This window comes from Asterias amurensis, chromosome 15 (assembly GCF_032118995.1).
Source record: "Asterias amurensis chromosome 15, ASM3211899v1".
In the NCBI taxonomy this organism is placed as follows: domain Eukaryota; kingdom Metazoa; phylum Echinodermata; class Asteroidea; order Forcipulatida; family Asteriidae; genus Asterias; species Asterias amurensis.
This window is the reverse complement of record NC_092662.1, coordinates 3,072,337-3,091,235: the sequence shown is the minus strand read 5'-3', so window position 1 is coordinate 3,091,235 and position 18,899 is coordinate 3,072,337. Positions and strand designations below refer to the sequence as shown.

At 38.7% G+C, this 18,899-nt stretch overlaps 2 protein-coding genes across 2 annotated transcripts in view; both read left to right on the top strand.

Moving 5' to 3' along the window:
• Positions 1-6,939: 6,939 nt before the first annotated feature.
• LOC139948380 (hyalin-like) lies at positions 6,940-13,142 on the top strand. The gene is made up of 13 exons (XM_071946520.1): positions 6,940-7,065; positions 7,307-7,582; positions 8,819-9,094; positions 9,528-9,797; positions 9,906-10,175; positions 10,289-10,558; positions 10,671-10,940; positions 11,055-11,324; positions 11,438-11,707; positions 11,823-12,092; positions 12,207-12,476; positions 12,590-12,859; positions 13,015-13,142. The coding sequence occupies exons 2-13, from the start codon at positions 7,348-7,350 to the stop codon at positions 13,140-13,142; spliced, it is 3,069 nt and encodes a 1,022-aa protein (XP_071802621.1). The 5' UTR covers positions 6,940-7,065; positions 7,307-7,347.
• The window catches only part of LOC139948105 (uncharacterized), a 56,268-nt gene continuing 50,402 nt past the window's right edge, over positions 13,034-18,899 (top strand). The window contains exons 1-9 of the mRNA XM_071946135.1: positions 13,034-13,244; positions 13,358-13,627; positions 13,743-14,012; positions 14,135-14,404; positions 14,599-14,856; positions 15,513-15,605; positions 16,507-16,611; positions 17,594-17,860; positions 18,184-18,459. Of these exons, the coding sequence (XP_071802236.1) occupies positions 13,142-13,244; positions 13,358-13,627; positions 13,743-14,012; positions 14,135-14,404; positions 14,599-14,856; positions 15,513-15,605; positions 16,507-16,611; positions 17,594-17,860; positions 18,184-18,459 (1,912 nt within the window). The 5' untranslated portion in view covers positions 13,034-13,141. The remainder of the gene's footprint in view (positions 13,245-13,357; positions 13,628-13,742; positions 14,013-14,134; positions 14,405-14,598; positions 14,857-15,512; positions 15,606-16,506; positions 16,612-17,593; positions 17,861-18,183; positions 18,460-18,899) is intronic.

Below are 18,899 nucleotides of genomic sequence, written 5' to 3'. Positions count from 1 at the left end.
GTAGAGCTAACGATACTAGTCTAAATGAAGGGTCCTGTGAATTTTTCATCAATGTTACTGGTAAGTATCTTTCGGAGCTGATCATATTGTATTTTGATTTGTTTGTACAAAAGCTGGACTAAATTTGCTAAAATGTTTCTAATTTTAAATTGTCTTTTTCAATTAAGTGTCATGTTTACCGAAGATGAATTTTGTGGTGTACAGTCTTAACATTTTCAGTTGTGTTTTGAAAGATTATTTGCCAAATGATGAGTATTTGCTTACATACATGTTTGTTTTGTTTTTGGCAGACAACGAAGCTCCAATTGTGACGTGTCCAAGCGATAATACTACAAATGTGGATGCTTCAGTGGCTGGTGCCATTGTGTTTTGGTCAGTTTCACCAAATGCCACTGATGTTGTTGATGCTACAGTTATTGCCGACGGCGTTATTTGTAAAGACCATCTTGGCAATGTCGTTACTTCTGGTGAACTTTTCCCAGACGGTGTAACAACAGTGACTTGTAGAGCTAACGATACTAGTCTAAATGAAGGGTCCTGTGAATTTTTCATCAATGTTACTGGTAAGTATCTTTTGGAGCTGATCATATGGTATTTTGATTTGTTTGTACAAAAGCTGGACTAAATTTGCTAAAATGTTTCTGATTTTGAATTGTCTTCTTCACTTAAGTGTAAGTGTCCGGAAATGAATTCTGTGCAGTACAGTCTTAACATTTCCAGTTGCGTTTTGAAACATTAATTTCCAAATGATGAGTATTTGTTTACAATCATGTTTGGTTTGTTTTTTGGCAGACAACGAAGCTCCAATTGTGACGTGTCCAAGCGATAATACTACCAGTGTGGATGCTTCAGTGGCTGGTGCCGTTGTGTTTTGGTCAGTTTCACCAAATGCCACTGATGTTGTTGATGCTACAGTTAATGCCGACAGCGTTGTTTGTGAAGACCATCTTGGCAATGTCGTAACTTCTGGTGAACTTTTCCCAGACGGTGTAACAACAGTGACTTGTAGAGCTAACGATACTAGTCTAAATGAAGGGTCCTGTGAATTTTTCATCAATGTTACTGGTAAGTATCTTTTGGAGCTGATCATATGGTATTTTGATTTGTTTGTACAAAAGCTGGACTAATTTTGCTAAAATGTTTCTGATTTTAAATTGTCTTTTTTAATTAAGTGTCAAGTGTCCGGAAATGAATTCTGTGCAGTACAGTCTTAACATTTTCAGTTGCGTTTTGAAACATTGTTTTCCAAATGATGAGTATTTGTTTACAATCTATTTGGTTTGTTTTTTGGCAGACAACGAAGCTCCAATTGTGACGTGTCCAAGTGATAATACTACCAATGTGGATGCTTCAGTGGCTGGTGCCATTGTGTTTTGGTCAGTTTCACCAAATGCCACTGATGTTGTTGATGCTACAGTTAATGCCGACAGCGTTGTTTGTGAAGACCATCTTGGCAATGTTGTAACTTCTGGTGAACTTTTCCCAGACGGTGTAACAACAGTGACTTGTAGAGCTAACGATACTAGTCTAAATGAAGGGTCCTGTGAATTTTTCATCAATGTTACTGGTAAGTATCTTTCGGAGCTGATCATATGGTATTTTGATTTGTTTGTACAAAAGCTGGACTAAATTTGCTAAAATGTTTCTGATTTTAAATTGTCTTTTTTATTTAAGTGTCAAGTGTCCGGAAATGAATTCTGTGCAGTACAGTCTTAACATTTTCAGTTGCGTTTTGAAACATTGTTTTCCAAATGATGAGTATTTGTTTACAATCTATTTGGTTTTTTTTTTCGCAGACAACGAAGCTCCAATTGTGACGTGTCCAAGCGATAATACTACCAATGTGGATGCTTCAGTGGCTGGTGCCATTGTGTTTTGGTCAGTTTCACCAAATGCCACTGATGTTGTTGATGCCACAGTTACTGCAGACAGCGTTGTTTGTGAAGACCATCTTGGCAATGTCGTAACTTCTGGTGAACTTTTCCCAGACGGTGTAACAACAGTGACTTGTAGAGCTAACGATACTAGTCTAAATGAAGGGTCCTGTGAATTTTTCATCAATGTTACTGGTAAGTATCTTTCGGAGCTGATCATATGGTATTTTGATTTGTTTGTACAAAAGCTGGACTAAATTTGCTAAAATGTTTCTGATTTTAAGTTGTCTTTTTCAATTAAGTGTCAAGTGTCCGGAAATGAATTCTGTGCAGTACAGTCTTAACATTTCCAGTTGCGTTTTGAAACATTGTTTTCCAAATGATGAGTATTTGTTTACAATCATGTTTGGTTTGTTTTTTGGCAGACAACGAAGCTCCAATTGTGACGTGTCCAAGCGATAATACTACCAATGTGGATGCTTCAGTGGCTGGTGCCATTGTGTTTTGGTCAGTTTCACCAAATGCCACTGATGTTGTTGATGCTACAGTTAATGCCGACAGCGTTGTTTGTGAAGACCATCTTGGCAATGTCGTAACTTCTGGTGAACTTTTCCCAGACGGTGTAACAACAGTGACTTGTAGAGCTAACGATACTAGTCTAAATGAAGGGTCCTGTGAATTTTTCATCAATGTTACTGGTAAGTATCTTTCGGAGCTGATCATATTGTATTTTGATTTGTTTGTACAAAAGCTGGACTAAATTTGCTAAAATGTTTCTAATTTTAAATTGTCTTTTTCAATTAAGTGTCATGTTTACCGAAGATGAATTTTGTGGTGTACAGTCTTAACATTTTCAGTTGCGTTTTTGAAAGATTATTTGCCAAATGATGAGTATTTGCTTACATACATGTTTGTTTTGTTTTTGGCAGACAACGAAGCTCCAATTGTGACGTGTCCAAGCGATAATACTACCAATGTGGATGCTTCAGTGGCTGGTGCCATTGTGTTTTGGTCAGTTTCACCAAATGCCAGTGATGTTGTTGATGCTACATTTAATGCCGACAGCGTTGTTTGTGAAGACCATCTTGGCAATGTCGTAACTTCTGGTGAACTTTTCCCAGACGGTGTAACAACAGTGACTTGTAGAGCTAACGATACTAGTCTAAATGAAGGGTCCTGTGAATTTTTCATTAATGTTACTGGTAAGTATCTTTCAGAGCTGATCAAATTGTATTTTGATTTGTTTGTACAAAAGCTGGACTAAATTTGCTAAAATGTTTCTGATTTTAAATTGTCTTTTTCCAATAAGTGTCATGTTTACCGGAGATGTATTTGTGCAGTACAGTCTTAACATTTTCAGTTGCACTTTTGATACACTTTTTGCCAAATGATGAGTATTTGCTTACATAAATGTTTGGTTTGTTTTTTGGCAGACAACGAAGCTCCAATTGTGACGTGTCCAAGCGATAATACTACCAATGTGGATGCTTCAGTGGCTGGTGCCATTGTGTTTTGGTCAGTTTCACCAAATGCCACTGATGTTGTTGATGCTACAGTTAATGCCGACAGCGTTGTTTGTGAAGACCATCTTGGCAATGTCGTAACTTCTGGTGAACTTTTCCCAGACGGTGTAACAACAGTGACTTGTAGAGCTAACGATACTAGTCTAAATGAAGGGTCCTGTGAATTTTTTATCAATGTTACTGGTAAGTATCTTTCGGAGCTGATCATATTGTGTTTTGATTTGTTTGTACAAAAGCTGGACTAAATTTGCTAAAATGTTTCTGCTTTTAAATTGTCTTTTTCAATTAAGTGTGAAGTGTCCGGAGATGAATTTTGTGCAGTACAGTCTTAACATTTTCAGTTGCGTTTTTGAAACATTTTTTGCCAAATGATGAGTGTTTGCTTACATACATGTTTGTTTTGTTTTTGGCAGACAACGAAGCTCCAATTGTGACGTGTCCAAGCGATAATACTACCAATGTGGATGCTTCAGTGGCTGGTGCCATTGTGTTTTGGTCAGTTTCACCAAATGCCACTGATGTTGTTGATGCTACAGTTAATGCCGACAGCGTTGTTTGTGAAGACCATCTTGGCAATGTCTTAACTTCTGGTGAACTTTTCCCAGACGGTTTAACAACAGTGACTTGTAGAGCTAACGATACTAGTCTAAATGAAGGGTCCTGTGAATTTTTCATCAATGTTACTGGTAAGTATCTTTCGGAGCTTATCGTATTGTATTTCGATTTGTTTGTACAAAAGCTGGACTAAATTTGCTAAAATGTTTCTGTTGTTAAATATGTCTTTTTCAATTAAGTGTCATGTGTCCGGAGATGAATTTTGTGCAGAACAGTCGTAACATTTTCAGTTGCGTTTTTGAAACAGTTTTTGCCAAATGATGAGTATTTGCTTACATACATGTTTGTTTTGTTTTTGGCAGACAACGAAGCTCCCATTGTGACGTGTCCAAGCGATAATACTACCAATGTGGATGCTTCAGTGGCTGGTGCCATTGTGTTTTGGTCAGTTTCACCAAATGCCACTGATGTTGTTGATGCTACAGTTAATGCCGACAGCGTTGTTTGTGAAGACCATCTTGGCAATGTCGTAACTTCTGGTGAACTTTTCCCAGACGGTGTAACAACAGTGACTTGTAGAGCTAACGATACTAGTCTAAATGAAGGGTCCTGCGAATTTTTTATCAATGTTACTGGTAAGTATCTTTCGGAGCTGATCATATTGTGTTTTGATTTGTTTGTACAAAAGCTGGACTAAATTTGCTAAAATGTTTCTGCTTTTAAATTGTCTTTTTCAATTAAGTGTCATGTGTCCGGAGATGAATTCTGTGCAGTACAGTCTAACATTTTCAGTTGCGTTTTTGAAACATTATTTGCCTAATGATGAGTATTTGCTTAAATACATGTTTGTTTTGTTTTTGGCAGACAACGAAGCTCCCATTGTGACGTGTCCAAGCGATAATACTACAAATGTGGATGCTTCAGTGACTGGTGCCATTGTGTTTTGGTCAGTTTCACCAAATGCCACTGATGTTGTTGATGCTACAGTTAATGCCGACAGCGTTGTTTGTGAAGACCATCTTGGCAATGTCGTAACTTCTGGTGAACTTTTCCCAGACGGTGTAACAACAGTGACTTGTAGAGCAAACGATACTAGTCTAAATGAAGGGTCCTGTGAATTTTTCATCAATGTTACTGGTAAGTATCTTTCGGAGCTGATCATATTGTATTTTGATTTGTTTGTACAAAAGCTGGACTAAATTTGCTAAAATGTTTCTGCTTTTAAATTGTCTTTTTCTCCTGTGTCCGTAGATGAATTATGTGCAGTACAGTCTTAACATTTTCAGTTGCGTTTTTGAAACATTATTTGCCAAATGATGAGTATTTGCTTACATACATGTTTGTTTTGTTTTTGGCAGACAACGAAGCTCCCATTGTGACGTGTCCAAGCGATAATACTACCAATGTGGATGCTTCAGTGGCTGGTGCCATTGTGTTTTGGTCAGTTTCACCAAATGCCACTGATGTTGTTGATGCTACAGTTAATGCTGACAGCGTTGTTTGTGAAGACCATTTTGGTAATATTGTAACTTCTGGTGAACTTTTCCCAGACGGTGTAACAACAGTGACTTGTAGAGCTAACGATACTAGTCTAAATGAAGGGTCCTGTGAATTTTTCATCAATGTTACTGGTAAGTATCTTTCGGAGCTGATCATATTGTATTTTGATTTGTTTGTACAAAAGCTGGACTAAATTTGCTAAAATGTTTCTGGTTTTAAATTGTCTTTTTCTCCTGTGTCCGTAGATGAATTATGTGCAGTACAGTCTTAACATTTTCACTTGCGTTTTTGAAACATTATTTGCCAAATGATGAGTATTTGCTTACATACATGTTTGTTTTGTTTTTGGCAGACAACGAAGCTCCCATTGTGACGTGTCCAAGCGATAATACTACCAATGTGGATGGTTCAGTGGCTGGTGCCAATGTGTTTTGGTCAGTTTCACCAAATGCCACTGATGTTGTTGATGCTACAGTTAATGCCGACAGCGTTGTTTGTGAAGACCATCTTGGCAATGTCGTAACTTCTGGTGAACTTTTCCCAGACGGTGTAACAACAGTGACTTGTAGAGCTAACGATTCTAGTCTAAATGAAGGGTTCTGTGAATTTTTCATCAATGTTACTGGTAAGTATCTTTCGGAGCTGATCATATTGTATTTTGATTTGTTTGTACAAAAGCTGGACTAAATTTGCTAAAATGTTTCTGCTTTTAAATTGTCTTTTTCTCCTGTGTCCGTAGATGAATTATGTGCAGTACAGTCTTAACATTTTCAGTTGCGTTTTTGAAACATTATTTGCCAAATGATGAGTATTTGCTTACATACATGTTTGTTTTGTTTTTGGCAGACAACGAAGCTCCCATTGTGACGTGTCCAAGCGATAATACTACCAATGTGGATGCTTCAGTGGCTGGTGCCATTGTGTTTTGGTCAGTTTCACCAAATGCCACTGATGTTGTTGATGCTACAGTTAATGCTGACAGCGTTGTTTGTGAAGACCATTTTGGTAATATTGTAACTTCTGGTGAACTTTTCCCAGACGGTGTAACAACAGTGACTTGTAGAGCTAACGATACTAGTCTAAATGAAGGGTCCTGTGAATTTTTCATCAATGTTACTGGTAAGTATCTTTCGGAGCTGATCATATTGTATTTTGATTTGTTTGTACAAAAGCTGGACTAAATTTGCTAAAATGTTTCTGGTTTTAAATTGTCTTTTTCTCCTGTGTCCGTAGATGAATTATGTGCAGTACAGTCTTAACATTTTCACTTGCGTTTTTGAAACATTATTTGCCAAATGATGAGTATTTGCTTACATACATGTTTGTTTTGTTTTTGGCAGACAACGAAGCTCCCATTGTGACGTGTCCAAGCGATAATACTACCAATGTGGATGCTTCAGTGGCTGGTGCCAATGTGTTTTGGTCAGTTTCACCAAATGCCACTGATGTTGTTGATGCTACAGTTAATGCCGACAGCGTTGTTTGTGAAGACCATCTTGGCAATGTCGTAACTTCTGGTGAACTTTTCCCAGACGGTGTAACAACAGTGACTTGTAGAGCTAACGATTCTAGTCTAAATGAAGGGTTCTGTGAATTTTTCATCAATGTTACTGGTAAGTATCTTTCAGAGCAGATCATATATTGTACTTGTGGTTGATTTGTTTGTACAAAGATTGGACTTAATTTGCAACTTGAGTTTGTAACAAACCTGGTTTGTTTCTGGTTTTGGTAAGTTTCTTTTGTAGATAATCATATTGTCGGCAGCATTAGACCGTTTAAGTTATATGTTAATCTGTGATCTTCATGATTTTTTGTTTTTTTACCAATTCTGTAACATTCCTTTAACTGCTACAGACAATGAACCTCCTACTGTCACCTGCCCAAGTAGTGTCCTCATGAGAAATGTGGATCCTTCAATGGCAGTAGCTAATGTGACTTGGTTGCCCTTACCCTCTGCCAATGATACTGTCGAAGGTCCCATTGATTTTACTAATATCGTATGTTGGGACCACCTTGGCAACATAGTGATGTCAGGAGACGGATTTCCAGTTGGCTTGACCATAGTGACTTGCAGAGCCAATGATACTGTACCCAATGAAGGAGCATGTGATTTTAACATCACCATTATAGGTAAGATTTCCTCTTTCAGATTCCTCTTTTTCAATTCCTTAAAGCCATTTGACCCTTTAAGTAAACAGTATTGTCCAAGGCCCACACTTCGTGTATCACAACTTCTGCATCAAATAACAAACCTGTGAAAATTTGGGCTTAATCGGTCATCGGAGTCGTGAGAAAACAACGGGAAAACCCACCCTTGTATCCGCGCATTTCGCCGTGTCATGACATAATATGTTTTAAAAAAATCTGTAATTCTCGTTAACGAGAATTGATGTTGTTTTACTGTTTTCTCAAAAAGTAAAGCATTTCATGCAATAATATTTCAAGAGAAGTCTTTCACCACTACCTTCTGTAAACCCTGTAAGTTATTTGTAAATCTGTGAACTTTTTTTTTTTCCTGTACCGAAAGGGTCCAATGGCTTTAATGGAGTGAGCTCGAGTAACTTGAACTTTTCTCCAGCTCAATATAGTTGTCCCTGATCTACTTTCTGAAGTTACAAACCTGCTTGCGTGTGAATTTTTTGGCATAGGAACTAGGGAAAATACTGAGTATACAGTGCTTACACACTTCGGTGGATTAGTTTTTCTTTATCCCCTATGCAAATTTAACATCTACATGTAATATATCGTTGCGATACCCCCTGCTAATACATAGGATTCAAACTGCCTCTAGCTTCCGGGCAATCTCGATAGTCTAGTTGGTAAGACACTGTTTTGGAATTGCAAGGGTCGTGGGTTCGAATCCCATCCAAGTAATATGCCTGTGAGTCTTTTTCACAGGACTCGGGGGAAAGTAGTGGATATACAGTGCTAACACATCGGTGTATGGGGAAAAACAAAAATTGATTTTGCCTACCTTAAAGAAGTTGACACGTTTGGTAATTACTCAAAAAAATTATTAGCATAAAACCTTACTTGGTCACGAGTAATGGAGAGAAGTTGATAGTATCAAACATTGTGAACCACGGCTCCCTGACGTAATGCAGTTTTCGAGAATGAAGTCATTTGCCACTAACTTGATTTCGAGACCTCAGATTTAGAATTTGAGGTCTCGAAATCAAGCATCTGAAAGCACAAGGATTTTTTTTCTTTCATTATCTCGCAACTTCGACAACCAATTGAACTCAAATTTTGTTTGTTATTTTATGCATAAATTGAGATACACCAAGTGAGAAGACTGATCTTTGACATTTACCAATAGTGTCCAGTGTCTGTAACTCAATTTATTTTGATCTGATTTACACACAGACAGCGAAGCTCCATTTGTCTACTGTCCGGCTGATATCCCATTGATATATGTGGACCAAGGAATGGCGAACGCTAGTGTGACTTGGATACCATTGCCAACCGCCAATGATACTGTTGATGGTCCCATTAATGCAACCAGTATTGTATGTTCTGACGATCTTGGCAATGTAGTGAAGTCAGATGACAGATTTCAAGTACGTTTAACGATGGTGACTTGCAGAGTGAATGATTCCGCATCTCTAGAAGGAATGTGCCAGTTTAACATCACAGTTGAAGGTACTTATTCAGAAGTCTTACATTTTAAACTAAGTTTCATCTACTTAAAAACACTGGATACTATTGTCAAAGACCAGTCTTCTCACTTGGTGTATCTCAACATGACATAAAATAATAAACTTGTGAAAGTTTGAGCTCAATTGGTTGTCAAAGTTGCGAGATAACTATGAAAGAAAACCATTGTCACATGAAGTTGTGTGCTTTCAGATCCTTGAGTTCAAGACCTCAAAATCTAATTCTGAGGTTTTTAAATCAAATTCATGGAAAATTACTACTTCAGAGGGAGCCATTTCTCACAATGTGTTATACTATCAACAGCTCTCCGTTGTTTGTTACCAAGTAAGGTTTTATGCTAATAATTATTTTGAGTAGTTACCAACATATAGTGTTCACTTTCTTTTGGATATAATGTTTTTTTTCCTTTTTGAATCAGATAATGAACCTCCGACTGTCAGCTGCCCTGACCACATTGTCGATCTCTCAGATCTTGGAATGCCGGGAGCTTTAATCCCATGGATCCCACTGCCAACAGCCTCCGACAATCTCGATGTCATTAATCGGGCATCTATCGTCTGCACAGACGATTCAGGCACGGTTGTGATGTCAGGCAACTTGTTTGGAGTTGGCTTGACAACAGTGACCTGCCAGGTGAACGACACAGCGTTAAACGAAGGCTCCTGCAACTTCACCATCGCAATTTCTGGTTAGTCTGAGAAGCTAATGACTTTGTGAGTTCTTATTTTGTGCTTCTTGTAAAGTTTTGAATGTTTTGTATTCTATAAGTTCTTGTTTTTGTATTTGTTATATTTAGACAATGAATCTCCAAATGTTACCTGTCCGATGAATGTTAGCACAGTAGTGGATTCTGGATCATCAGCTGCCACTATCCTTTGGGTACCAACCCCATCGGCCGTTGATAACATTGATACCATCGACCCTGCAAGTATCATTTGTGTGGACAACTATGGGAGTATCGTGATGTCGGGCGACCAGTACCCAGCAAACTTAACAACAGTAACATGCCAAGTAAATGACACTCAACAAAATGAAGGATCGTGCAGTTTCACCATCGCAGTTTCTGGTAAGTCTGAACAAATAATTGAAGCTCTTGCAGCTTTGGTTTTGCTTTTGTTAAGGTTTGCTCAGCAATTTTTGTATTCTAAAAGTTCTTGCTTTTGTATCTGTTATATTTAGACAATGAATCTCCAAATGTTACCTGTCCGATGAATGTTAGCGCAGTAGTGGATTCTGGATCAGCAGTTGCCACTATCCTTTGGGAACCAACCCCATCGGCTGTTGATAACATTGATACCATTGACCCTGCAAGTATCATTTGTGTGGACAACTCTGGGAGTATCGTGATGTCTGGCGGCCAGTACCCAGCAAACTTAACAACAGTAACATGCCAAGTAAATGACACTCAACAAAATGAAGGATCCTGCAGTTTCACCATCGCAGTTTCTGGTAAGTCTGAACAGATAATTGAAGTTCTTGCAGCATTTTTGTTGCTTTTGTTGAAGTTTGCTGATCAATGTTTTTTATTCTAAAAGGTCTTGTTTTTGTATCTTGTATTTAGACAATGAATCTCCAAATGTTACCTGTCCGATGAATGTTAGCGCAGTAGTGGATTCTGGATCAGCAGTTGCCACTATCCTTTGGGAACCAACCCCATCGGCCGTTGATAACATTGATACCATCGACCCTGCAAGTATCATTTGTGTGGACAACTCTGGGAGTATCGTGACATCGGGCGGCCAGTACCCAGCAAACTTAACAACAGTAACATGCCAAGTAAATGACACTCAACAAAATGAAGGCTCCTGCAGTTTCACCATCGCAGTTTCTGGTATGTCTGAACAAATAATTGAAGCTCTTGCAGCTTTGGTTTTGCATTGTCGAAGGTTGTTCATGAATGTGTGTACATTCTAAAAGTTCTTGTTTTTGTATTTGTTATATTTAGACAATGAATCTCCAAATGTTACCTGTCCGATGAATGTTAGCGCAGTAGTGGATTCTGGATCATCAGTTGCCACTATCCTTTGGGTACCAACCCCATCGGCCGTTGATAACATTGATACCATTGACCCTGCAAGTATCATTTGTGTGGACAACTCTGGGAGTATCGTGACGTCTGGCGGCCAGTACCCAGCGACCTTAACAACAGTAACATGCCAAGTAAATGACACTCAACAAAATGAAGGATCGTGCAGTTTCACCATCGCAGTTTCTGGTAAATCTGAACAAATAATTGAAGCTCTTGCAGCTTTGGTTTTGCTTTTGTTAAGGTTTGCTCAGCAATTTTTGTATTCTATAAGTTCTTGTTTTTGTATCTGTTATATTTAGACAATGAATCTCCAAATGTTACCTGTCCGATGAATGTTAGCGCAGTAGTGGATTCTGGATCATCAGTTGCCACTATTCTTTGGGTACCAACCCCATCTGCCGTTGATAACATCGATACCATCGACCCTGCAAGTATCATTTGTGTGGACAACTCTGGGAGTATCGTGACGTCTGGCGGCCAGTACCCAGCAAACTTAACAACCGTAACATGCCAAGTAAATGACACTCAACAAAATGAAGGATCCTGCAGTTTCACCATCGCAGTTTCTGGTAAGTCTGAACAAATAATTGAAGTTCTTGCAGCTTTGGTTTTGCTTTTGTCGAAGGTTGTTTATGAATTTGTTTGTATTCTAAAAGTTCTTGCTTTTGTATCTGTTATATTTAGACAATGAATCTCCAAATGTTACCTGTCCGATGAATGTTAGCGCAGTAGTGGATTCTGGATCAGCAGTTGCCACTATCCTTTGGGAACCAACCCCATCGGCCGTTGATAACATTGATACCATCGACCCTACAAGTATCATTTGTGTGGACAACTCTGGGAGTATCGTGACATCGGGCGGCCAGTACCCAGCAAACTTAACAACAGTAACATGCCAAGTAAATGACACTCAACAAAATGAAGGCTCCTGCAGTTTCACCATCACAGTTTCTGGTATGTCTGAACAAATAATTGAAGCTCTTGCAGCTTTGGTTTTGCATTGTCGAAGGTTGTTCATGAATTTGTGTACATTCTAAAAGTTCTTGTTTTTGTATTTGTTATATTTAGACAATGAATCTCCAAATGTTACCTGTCCGATGAATGTTAGCGCAGTAGTGGATTCTGGATCATCAGTTGCCACTATCCTTTGGGAACTAACCCCATCGGCCGTTGATAACATTGATACCATTGACCCTGCAAGTATCATTTGTGTGGACAACTCTGGGAGTATTGTGACGTCTGGCGGCCAGTACCCAGCAATCTTAACAACAGTAACATGCCAAGTAAATGACACTCAACAAAATGAAGGATCGTGCAGTTTCACCATCGCAGTTTCTGGTAAGTCTGAACAAATAATTGAAGCTCTTGCAGCTTTGGTTTTGCTTTTGTTAAGGTTTGCTCAGCAATTTTTGTATTCTATAAGTTCTTGTTTTTGTATCTGTTATATTTAGACAATGAATCTCCAAATGTTACCTGTCCGATGAATGTTAGCGCAGTAGTGGATTCTGGATCATCAGTTGCCACTATCCTTTGGGAACTAACCCCATCGGCCGTTGATAACATTGATACCATTGACCCTGCAAGTATCATTTGTGTGGACAACTCTGGGAGTATTGTGATGTCTGGCGGCCAGTACCCAGCGACCTTAACAACAGTAACATGCCAAGTAAATGACACTCAACAAAATGAAGGATCCTGCAGTTTCACCATCGCAGTTTCTGGTAAGTCTGAACAAATAATTGAAGCTCTTGCAGCTTTGGTTTTGCTTTTGTCGAAGGTTGTTTATGAATTTGTTTGTATTCTAATAGTTCTTGTTTTTGTATTTGTTATATTTAGACAATGAATCTCCAAATGTTACCTGTCCGATGAATGTTAGCACAGTGGTGGATTCTGGATCAGCAGTTGCCACTATCTTTTGGGTACCAACCCCATCGGCCGTTGATAACATTGATACCATCGACCCTGCAAGTATCATTTGTGTGGACAACTCTGGGAGTATCGTGATGTCTGGTGACCAGTACCCAGCGACCTTAACAACAGTAACATGCCAAGTAAATGACACTCAACAAAATGAAGGATCGTGCAGTTTCACCATCGCAGTTTCTGGTAAGTCTGAACAAATAATTGAAGCTCTTGCAGCTTTGGTTTTGCTTTTGTTAAGGTTTGCTCAGCAATTTTTGTATTCTATAAGTTCTTGTTTTTGTATCTGTTATATTTAGACAATGAATCTCCAAATGTTACCTGTCCGATGAATGTTAGCGCAGTAGTGGATTCTGGATCATCAGTTGCCACTATTCTTTGGGTACCAACCCCATCGGCCGTTGATAACATTGATACCATCGACCCTGCAAGTATCATTTGTGTGGACAACTCTGGGAGTATCGTGATGTCTGGCGGCCAGTACCCAGCGACCTTAACAACAGTAACATGCCAAGTAAATGACACTCAACAAAATGAAGGATCCTGCAGTTTCACCATCGCAGTTTCTGGTAAGTCTGAACAAATAATTGAAGCTCTTGCAGCTTTGGTTTTGCTTTTGTCTAAGGTTGTTTATGAATTTGTTTGTATTCTAATAGTTCTTGTTTTTGTATTTGTTATATTTAGACAATGAATCTCCAAATGTTACCTGTCCGATGAATGTTAGCACAGTGGTGGATTCTGGATCAGCAGTTGCCACTATCTTTTGGGTACCAACCCCATCGGCCGTTGATAACATTGATACCATCGACCCTGCAAGTATCATTTGTGTGGACAACTCTGGGAGTATCGTGATGTCTGGCGACCAGTACCCAGCAACCTTAACAACAGTAACATGCACAGTAAATGACACTCAACAAAATGAAGGATCCTGCAGTTTCACCATCGCAGTTTCTGGTATGTCTGAACAAATAATTGAAGTTCTTGCAGCATTTTTGTTGCTTTTGTTGCTTTTGTTGAGGTTTGTTCATCAATGTTTTGTATACTCAAAGTTCTTGTTTTTGTATCTGTATATTTAGACAATGAATCTCCAAATGTTACCTGTCCGATGAATGTTAGCACAGTAGTGGATTCTGGATCAGCAGTTGCCACTATCCATTGGCTACCAACCCCATCGGCCGTTGATAACATTGATACCATCGACCCTACAAGTATCATTTGTGTGGACAACTCTGGGAGTATCGTGATGTCTGGCGACCAGTACCCAGCAAACTTAACAACAGTAACATGCACAGTAAATGACACTCGACAAAATGAAGGATCCTGTGATTTTAGCATCGCTGTTTTAGGTACGTTATGTCTGAACTGACTATGACACTTTAGGAGTGTTCATAAAGTTCATGCAAGTCCTAACTCAGGACAAGTAACTCATCCCAACTTGAGATAAGACTAGTCTTAACTCTAAGTGAAATCAACCCAAGGACACTGATAAGATTATTATTTTCTGCTGTATCTGTTTAATCAAATTGTCTCTTTTTATCAGACGACGAAGCTCCTATTCTGACCTGCCCTATGCAATACTTGTATGTGTTGCCCGGAAGCGTAAACGGGGTTGTCACTTGGTCACCGCCACCGACAGCCATTGATACCGTTGAGGGTCCTGCCAGCATGATGTGTAACGATGGTTCTAACACTGTCGTGTCTGGAGACACGTATCCTCTGGGGCTAACTGCAGTGACATGCCTGGCCAGTGACTCTGTACCCAATCTGGGATCGTGTAGCTTTGACATCAGTGTTGAAGGTAATTACAATGATCTACTCGGCCCATACACAAATCCAATGGGAGACTTTTGGTCGTTTCTTTTTGACGGTGCTCAGACCTACGCACCCAATACTGAGCATGTGCGCGCACACGCTCAGAGCTGCAACAAAGGAGAGTTATATCTGCTTCCGCCAGTGTCTCAAAACTGTTTATCTATCTTCCAATCAGTACATCCCTCCTAGAGGAGTGAAGTCATTCCTGAGCGCAAATGTGTTTTGTCACTGGAACAAATTTCGAAGAAGGCACTTGTTTAAATCCTCTGATCTGTTATTATTATTCATAACAACCTTAAGTGACTGCTTAAGTAGCTTGTACCAAAGAGCCGCTAGCGGCTGCAAACAAACACAAGGTTTGACCTACTTCCATTCACATAAAGAGGTCACAGAAAAGGTCATGCCCGGATCCAAGCACAGATGTGAACATTTTCTGTCCAGAATACAGTATCCAAATTTCTAAACACAAAATTTAATTGAATGTTATTTCGGATGATGTTTTTACTGACAAAATTTTATAACAGAAATGAACATTCTTAGCATAGTCTTGTCGTCGTTTTGTGATGATTCTACAGAAAAGAATGGTCTCTAAAAGAATTATTGTTGGCTTAATTGAATAATTGCTGATAATTTTGTTTGTAGTTTGCTACTTGGACTGCATGAACGGAGGAACTCTGGACTTGACAAACTGCACTTGTAACTGTGATCTCGGATGGAGTGGCTCTAACTGTACAGGTAGGGACCCATTGCATGTCATTTCCAAAGCAGCAAATTCCAGTCGTGTGAAAGTTATCCTTGTTAAATATTAACCGAGGACCCTTGTTATTTTTAACAGAGATCTAGACTTCCGGCTCCAAGTAGCAACTCTATGTAAAGGGAAGGTTTAAGTTTGGTAGTCACTCTTAAAATTAAAGGCAGTGCAAACTTTACTTGGTTAGAAGCTACAGCAGCTTTTAATAGTATAAATATATAAAAATATATTAGTTTTCATCCCCCTAAATTTGAATCTGAGAAGCGTTACTGTCAGAAAAATTTCTCAGATTATGTATTCCAATTATGGATTACTCTTCCTGCGTTGACATAACCACTCTGGATTTTTCGGCGTTATCTCAAAAACACTACCACCTTTTGAAATGAAGTTTGCACAGATTTATTTTATTGTGTATATCAACATTTATATAGTATTAAAACAATCGATTGGTTCCAAAAACCAAATGTATACTTTGCCTTGAAGGCAGTGTACACGTTTGGTAATTGTCAAAGACCAGTGTTCTCACTTGGTGTATCCCATCATAAGCATAAAATAACAAGCCTGTGAAAATTTGGGCTCAATTGTTCATCGAAGTTGCGAGAAAATGATGAAAGGATAAACACCCTTGTTGGACGAATTTGTTTGCTTTCAGATAGGAATAAAAGACTTCTAGCTAGAAGTTTTTAATATTTTAGTGAGAAATTACCTCTTTCTCAAAAACTACGTTACTTCAGAGGGAGTCGTTTCTCACAATGTTTTATACCACCAAAAGCTCTCCAATGCCCGTTACCAAGTCAGCTTTTAAGTTAATATTTGTTTTGAGTTATTACCAACAGGTACCTTCCCTTTAAATGTATTTGAACAATTATGTCTTGTTATTTGTAGCTTGTCCTTTGAACAATGGTAGCTGTGAGAATGGAGGTACATTTGATGTAAACAACTGTGGATGTGTGTGTACATTGGCAGAACTGTCAAATGTAACATGTGCAGGTGAGAATAATTTCAGCTTTGTGACATTTTGTTCACTATGAAGGGAATAAAAGAGTAGCGACGAGTTCTTTAACTGCCGTTATTTTCAAATTTAAGAGTAGACCCCGACCCGAGAGGGCGCTGTACGTGACGTCAATCGAGGCAGACTTTGCCTGTAATGCGTAGAGTAAACACAATTGCAAAGTAAATGTACGGACCAGATCTTGAGTTTGTACGTTTCCAAAAAAAAAAAAAAATGTTTTTTTCGGGCAATGCCGACCAGGTGTATTGCTGCTGAATGCAGAAAAACACTTTTTGAAATGTAGGGGTAGGCGGAGTCAGCCCCCCAAACAACTTTATATATTTTTTAAACATATAAATCGTGACAAACAATTACTAAAAAAATTGTTTTATTGTTCGTAAGCATATACTCTTATGTTTGAAAGAAAAAATATTCTATTTCCAGGTGACTTTAAAGTAATTGGATTGTGGGTTTGAATCTCGGTCATGACCTTTGTGTCCTTGAGCAAGATGCTATAATTGATTCCACCAAGGAGTATAAATTGGAAAGTTAGAGGGAAGAGGTTGATATTGTATTTGAAAAAGCCTTTGCAGTGCCACAGCAGCTCAGGGCTGTATACTCGCCATGGAACTGAGAAAGATTAAAGGAAATGTGATTGGCCTAATGATCAGGGCACCAATGTAGAGTGCATTGAAATGGTTACTTTGAAATATTAATAATAATAATCAAAATAGTGGCCTCTATTAAAGCGCTCAGGTCAGTCAGGCATGACGCTCATGGCGCTGTACAAGCAAACATTTATACAAATACAAAAGAAAGTACAATATAACTCTACAACATTGACACTATGTAAGACTATGAACTGAGGTAGAGATGCAGAGTAATTGGTTCAAAGAAACAGAATTACAAAGTGAACAGATGATGTTTTTTAAGAACTAATTATTATTATTAATTTATGTTTCATTGTGTGTGTTTCTGCAGACATCCTACCACCCATTGTCAGCTGTCCCAACCCTATAACTATGAACGTTGAATCCGGCCAACCAGATGCCAGCGTCACGCTGTCACCAGCCCCGACGGCCACCGATTCATTTGAAGGATCAATCCCATCCGTTGTGTGTGAGACTGGTGGAGGTAACCCAGTGACAACGGGTACCAGGGTACCAGTGGGTGTGAGAGTAGCAACGTGCAGCGCTGCTGATATGGCGGGCAACGTGGGAACGTGTGAATTTAACATCACTATCATAGGTAAGGGTATCCAATCAAATCATGTGACCTTAGGAATTTCAGGGTGTGGCTTTACATCTAGCTAAAGATAAACTGTTCTGTATTTTTCTTAATTTGCTGATATTATTAACCTCTGTGAAGCGCCTTGTTATTGTTATTTTTGAGATAAAATTGTATTTCTTAGTGTTTTCCTGTAACTTTTAACAGTTTTTTTTTAACTCTGTATTTTAAACACAATTCAGCCTTTGGCTGCGAAGTTTGAATGTTTTTATTAAACCAATACAAATAATAGTAATTAAAAAAAAATCATACAATTTAAAATTTGATCATTCTCTTTGATGCAGACAATGAAATTCCTTTTGTCTACTGTCCTGAAAATGTTACTATGGTGCCAGCGGAGTCTGGAACAGCAGATGCTGTCGTCAATTGGTTCCCATTGCCAACAGCCAATGATACTGTTGATGGTCCCATTAATTCAACCAGCATTGTGTGCTTGGGTGATCTCGGGAATGTAGCGAGATCGGGCGATCGTTACCCGGTTGGCTTAACGACAGTAACCTGTAGGGCTTATGATACTGTACCGCTAGAAGGATCATGCCAGTTTAGCATCACAGTTATAGGTAAGTAGTAGTAATAATAATAATAGTCTATTTTATATGTTAAGGCAGTGGACACTATTGGTAATTACTCAAAATAATTGTTAGTATAAAACCTTACTTGGTAACGAGGTTGATAGTATACAAAATTGTGAGAAACGGCTCCCTCTGAAGTAACGTTGTTTTCGAGATAGAAGTAATTTTCCAGGAACTTTATTTCGAGACCTCAGAATTAGATTTTGAGGTCTCAAAATCAAGCATCTGAAAGCACACAACATCGTGTGACAAGGGTGTTTTTTTCTTTTCATATTATCTCGCAACTTGGACGACCAATTGAGCTAAAATTTTCAAAGGTTTGTTACTTTATGCATATGTTGAGAGAAGACTGGTCTTTGACAATTACCAATGGTGTCCAGTGTCTTTAACTTTTGAACCGTTGTGTCCCTTTAATATATTTTTACTTC